Below are 6,002 nucleotides of genomic sequence, written 5' to 3' on the forward strand. Positions count from 1 at the left end.
ATTCGGACTAGTTAGATGAGTATCTGCCCCTCGACCAACGAGGGCTGGTCGCGGGGTTTCCTTCTGCGATCAGGGGACTGGTCGCGGGAGACTCACCTCGTCGTGCGGTGCGGCCACGGTCTTGAAATACTTATTGTCAGCTGGCATTTGCCGGTGTGGGCTCTCCTGACATGGGACCCCTTATTCTTTACATTGATAATGCTTGGTTGCTAACTAACCTACTACTCGGAATTTTTAATTTTCCATGCTAAATTTGTAGCTGATGTCTGCAACAATGCTTGTTTGGTCTAGCTAGTTAACAATATGATGGCCAAATTCTGCAGCATCTGTTGCTCATTTTCAGAGTGCTTAACATCAACTTCTGTTGTCTTGAAACATTTAACTGTAGTGTGTCCATCATAAGATATATGCATGTTTTCTGTTTGTTGCAATGCAATTTATCTGAGCCATGTCCAAATCAAGTAAATAAGAGTACTATTTTCCGTCATGCTGTAGGAATTTATCTGTATAATTATCACTGCTGATATAATATACAGAGTTATTGTTTCCTTTCAGCAATTTCCCTTTCTCTATGTTCGTCTCTTTCTATGTTACTATGATAAGATAACTAATAGTTATTATGATAACATAGCACCATACTTTTGGACTGCTTGTGACCTCAACATCACATTGTTTTGTGGGTCAATTGTGAGAATGGCTAATAGTGAAACTGCTGCTCAAGTATTCCCTGAAGGTGCTGACGAATTCACACAAGTTTCTACCCGCAAAAGCAACACGATATCTCCTACGTTGCACTGCAAGATTAATGGATTAATTGAGTAGACTATCTATTAGTTAGTAGTCTAACTTTAATCTCTTATCATTACTTTTTCCTCCACATAGACAAGACACACTAATACTGATGCTTATATACCTACAAGCACAAATTGTTGGATTTGGCATTTATGAGTAATCTGGTCAGTTTCTTGTTGTGAAAATGGTGATCTGGACTAAACGACCACTAGGGTGCGTTTCAGGTTGGCACTGAATACTACTCCTAGATTATTTCCCCCTAGTTCTATGCCTGCTTGCCTCTGTGATATGTTCATTAGCATATATAGGTGAAAGTTGCTAGTCGTTCCGTTTTGCTCTTCTTGCTTGTAAACTTAATTGCGTAACTGTTGGTTTGAGTGGAACTGTTGATCTGGCACCTTCGTAATCCTACTGTTCTCTTCTTCCAAATATTTGTAAAGTTAATGTTTCCAAAATATATATTTTTTCCTTCTAAATAACATAACCGAACGTTTGGATGGCTAGCTGTTATTCCATTCTCATCCTCTGGGGTGTCCGCGAATGTATTAGCCATGAAGTATGGAATAAAGCTGCTCGCCGAAAAGGAATGAGAAAGCATGACCTACTTGCAGTGGAATTATTCTCTGAAACAACCCTGTCTGATATATGTTTCTGACAGTTACGTCCTTAACAGTCTGTTTATATTAACAGTTCTGTTCAGCTCATCACAACCTCAGCTGCAAGTGTCGACCCTGAATTGCTCGCGTTTTGTAGCATGGGTTGCTGCGGCGCTATGTCCGCCAGGCCGCGCGGCGTCCGCGAGGAGAAGCTGCTCCGCGTCCCCGGCGCGTCCGTGCACCTCATGGCCGGCTCCGACGGCCCCGTCGAGATCGCCCGGGGCGACCTCGCCGTCGTCAGGATCACCAAGGACGACGTGGCCGTGGCCGCCGTGGTGCGCGTCGGCCGCGACCTGGGCTGGCCGCTGGCGCGGGACGAGCCCGTGGTCAAGCTCGACCGGCTGCACTACCTGTTCACGCTGCCGGACAAGGACGGCACGTTCCTCAACTACGGCGTCTCCTTCGCCGCTACGGCGGCCGACGCCACCGCGCTGGCGTCACTCGACAGCTTCCTCAGCTCCAACGCCTGCTTCTCCGCCCCTTCTGCGGTCGCCGCTTCCCTGCAGTCGAGTTCCAGGCCGACGTCGTCGGACGGGTACTGGAACGACTTCGAGCCAAGGATGGAAGGCTACAACGGCGTGCTCGCGAAAGCGATCGCCTCTGGCACCGGCCAGCTCGTGAAGGGCATCTTCATGTGCAGCGAGGCCTACGCCAGCCAGGTGCTCTGGTCGCTGTCCCTCCCCTTCGTTCTGACAGGCCCAGTGGAGAGACTGAGACTGGAGAATTGGTATGCCTGGGTCACACATCTGTTTCTTGCAGGTTCAGAGGGGAGCCGACCTGTTTCGTCCTCAGGCTGCCGGCGACGTGAGCAACCGATTCGGCGGAGCTGACCGGAGCAGCCAGGCGAGCACGAAGCGTGGAGGAGTCAACAAGAGCCTCAAGAGGTAACTGAACTAGCTAGGATCCTTGCCTGCCTGCCTGCCTTATTGCTTACTACTAGCACCGGCTGATGATCTCGGCTGACCTTCAGGGTAAGGAAGCTGTCGGAGATGACCGAGAAGATGAGCCAGTCGTTGCTGGATACGGTCATCTCGGTGACGGGGTCGATGGCGGCGCCACTGCTTCGTTCCAAGCAAAGGAGAGCCTTCGTCGCCACCGTCCCCGGCGAGGTCATCCTGGCCTCTCTTGATGCTATCAGTGAGTGCCCTGCCAACTCTTCATGCTCATTGTTCACTAGACAAGGGATGTGTCATGTTCAACCTATGACCATGGTTGCCAGATAAAGTTATTGACGCAGTAGAGGCTGCTGAGAAGAGATCACTTGCTGCAACTTCCAGTGTCGTCGCTGGTGCAGTGTCCAGGAGGTAAGAACACTCGAATGCCGTATGAAAATTAGAGAATTGATCAAATTTCATGCCTAAGACACGGCCGTTTCCTAGGTACGGCGAGAGCGCAGGGGAGGCAACCGAAGACGCGTTCGCGACGGCCGGCCACGCCGTGGGGACGGCGTGGAACCTCTTCAAGATAAGGAAGGCCGTCACACCGTCGTCTTCCCTCCCTGGGAACATGGTGAAGAGCGCCGTCAGGAAGAGGAACTGACGCCCCATTTGCATTGCGCAGCACGCAGCACAGCGAAACCGCTACAATTCGCCAAGAGATAATGCTATACATTGTGACTGGTGTGCATGGCTTTCAAAAGAAGACGCTGCTATGCAGAATGATCATGTACTGACGATGATAAATTTAACGGATATTAACTATGACAAAGATTTCTAGATAATGCCTCAGTGCCCTCTGCTGTGCTACCAAATATTTATTTTTACTCCATGTTACCCATTAAAAAAACAGAGAAGGATTACCCCCGCACTAAATTTAGTACAAACGGATAGAGCAGGGACTGAGTGGACTGACCAATAACGGAGTAATATTAGCACAATGGTTGTCATTGCAAGATACTACAATAGAGAACTATCCTGGTCATGATATCCTGAAATGCTGCGGTAGCATGTCCAAAGTCCTAACTCGGCAGGAAGACTACTTAGCTTCGACAAGCATCAGAATTCAGGAGCAACACTCAAATGAAGCACACGATCAACATAATCAATTATAAAAGCTGATAAGCATCAGAAAGATGAGCAAATCACACAACTGCATGAGAAAATAGGTTGGCTTGCAAGTTAATAGCCTTCTCATAACATGCTATAACCAATCTGGGTTCACATCCTGGAATAACAAAACTTCACTTCAATGCTGGGGAGAACAAAACCTAACACGAACATAATTATGACATTGCTGCTAGAACAGCCGGAGTTCAGAACAGTAAAGCAAATGTAAATGAGTGTTCACTTCTTTTTCCCAGCATCAGCAGCCTTGGTCTGTAAAAATATAACAGAAACCACAGCTTATGTCAGTAACCAGAAGTGACCTAATACATAACGCATAAAGGAACTGCAGGCCAGAAATATCATGATAAGTGGCTCACCTTCTTGACACCACGGATCTTCTTGGACCTGTTCTTCCGCTCTTTCATTTGCTTGCGGGACTTCTCAACCTTAGTGGCAAGACCGTTCTGAGGAAACCAGAAAATTAATCACAGGAACAATATACAGAAGCTACAAGGAGGTAAATAAAATCCATAGGAATGTTAATGGACCACCTGAAAGCACTAGCATATAGAAGGCAACCTTTGGAGACATTCATCAAATCCACGCAATCAAAACTTAATCAAACATTGACATGTCATTTTAGTGATGTATTAATCTTAACACCACTGGTCAACAATGCAAAAAGGCCGATAAGATGATATATATCACTATCTACAGTCTTGTGCATTGTTGAGTTTTTGCTGAACTCGTCATAAAGATAGTGTCATCTCATAGGAGCACTATCTGTAGGTGATTACTGCGTTACAATACATTCAAATCTTACCACAGCTAAATGGGGTAATGACATAACATTTCTTTCCAGCTTAAGGCCTAGCGAGGGTGCAATGCAACTGTCGCAAGAAAAGGCACACTATAAATTATGCAGCTTCAGCATAAGTGTCCTGACCTTCGATTTGTACTACTATGTTCTTAATCACAGGCACCATACTGCAGCACATAGTAGGAACAATATGCATTTGCAAACAAGTAGTGCACATTACATCAATGTGCATTACAATTTACAAAAAAGATCAGCACTACCTACCACAAATCTATCGTTCCACCAGCTTATTTATCTTCCTGATACTCCCACAAAAACAAAGCGTATATACAGCAGAATTTACATAAAAAAATGTAAGCACGAACACAAACTACTAACCTGCCCATCAACTTTGTATTAGTGTGTGTTGCTACAGAAAAGGTGCTAGCGATTTTAAATCAATAGTCATACATTCACACTGGGAGCTACACCGGACAAGGATACTATGCAACTATCCAGCCTCAAGTAAGCAAGCACCGAGAGCATAGCTACAGACAGCGAGTTCTTAGATTTAGAAGCAAGTACTAGATTGCAACATACCCTGATGAGGCGGTACTTGGGCTCAAACTTCTTGGCGGCCTCGAGGTTGTCGTAGATGAGGCCGAACCCAGTGGACTTGCCTCCTCCGAAGTGGGTGCGGAACTTGAACACAAAGATGCAGTTTGTGTCCTTCACCTCGTACAACTTGGCCAGCCTCTCCTTCAGCTCCGCCTACACACAGAACCCCCCAACCCTGAGATCCAGAAAAGACGCTCACGCCACAGCAGCAGCGCGTACAATACCGGCACAGAGATCTCACCTTGGAGACGTTAGCCCGGCCGGGGTGGATCACCTCGAGCACCTGCAGATAAAGGTGACAAAAAAAGGCAGAGATTTAGTGATAGAGAGAGATGGGAAGGAGGGGGAGGTGAGGGATGGCACGTACGAATTGCTTGCGGGAGAGGAGGCGGTTGGTCATGAACTTGCGGGTGCGGAGGGTGACCGCCGAGGTGGCCTTGGAGTCCGCCATGGTTGGAGCTGGCCGCGCCGCCGCCGGGGGGAGAGGAGATGAAGGGGAGGAGGCGCGCGAGAGGAGCGAGGGCTAAGGGCTGGCTGGCGGCACGGAAAACCCTAGGAGAGGGTGAGGTGGATATTTATATCGTGGGCTTGGAGGTGCGGGAGGTGGTGGGGACTGGATAGTAGAAGGGCCTGACACGAACGGGCCACGATTGAGGCCCAAAAACCTTTGGTACTCTTGGCCCAAAATCTAGGCAACATGAAGAATTTTTTATTTTTATATTTCCTAACATAAATAATTAAATAAATATACCTCGGATCAAAAAATTTACAAAATTAAACATCTACCGCCCTCTCATGAGGCAGTAAGGTTGAGAGGGCAGAAAGGTGCCACTATGGCAGGTCCAGCCCCTACCGCCCTTTGATGAGGCGATTAGGCTCGGAGTACCTACCTTTTTTTTTCAATTTTTCCTTTCCTATTTCTCTATGTGGGCAGTGGGTTGCCGTACTTTAAAATTTGTGAAACTTTTTTATAGGGCCTATAATTCATGATGAATCCATTTTAAAAGCATTCACCTCAATACCCCATGTAGGTTTCAAAATAAAAAAAAAACTCCAAAGAGGGTTACTTTAAGAACTTGTAGCAATTTTTAA

At 47.0% G+C, this 6,002-nt stretch overlaps 2 protein-coding genes across 2 annotated transcripts; one reads left to right on the forward strand and one right to left on the reverse strand.

Annotated features, from left to right (window-relative positions):
- Positions 1-1,480: 1,480 nt before the first annotated feature.
- LOC133919578 (senescence/dehydration-associated protein At4g35985, chloroplastic-like) lies at positions 1,481-3,162 on the forward strand. Its single transcript, XM_062364014.1, has 5 exons — positions 1,481-2,107; positions 2,208-2,332; positions 2,419-2,585; positions 2,668-2,752; positions 2,828-3,162. Exons 1-5 carry the CDS (start codon positions 1,547-1,549, stop codon positions 2,985-2,987), a joined length of 1,098 nt encoding a protein of 365 aa, XP_062219998.1. The 5' UTR covers positions 1,481-1,546; the 3' UTR covers positions 2,988-3,162.
- A 379-nt stretch (positions 3,163-3,541) lies between these two features.
- Positions 3,542-5,470, reverse strand: LOC133919589 (small ribosomal subunit protein eS24z-like). The gene is made up of 5 exons (XM_062364025.1): positions 5,278-5,470; positions 5,152-5,193; positions 4,893-5,063; positions 3,871-3,957; positions 3,542-3,763 (listed from the first exon to the last, which is right to left on the reverse strand). The coding sequence occupies exons 1-5, from the start codon at positions 5,359-5,361 to the stop codon at positions 3,731-3,733; spliced, it is 417 nt and encodes a 138-aa protein (XP_062220009.1). The 5' UTR covers positions 5,362-5,470; the 3' UTR covers positions 3,542-3,730.
- Between the last annotated feature and the right edge of the window lie 532 nt (positions 5,471-6,002).

This window comes from Phragmites australis, chromosome 1 (assembly GCF_958298935.1).
Source record: "Phragmites australis chromosome 1, lpPhrAust1.1, whole genome shotgun sequence".
In the NCBI taxonomy this organism is placed as follows: Eukaryota; Viridiplantae; Streptophyta; class Magnoliopsida; order Poales; family Poaceae; genus Phragmites; species Phragmites australis.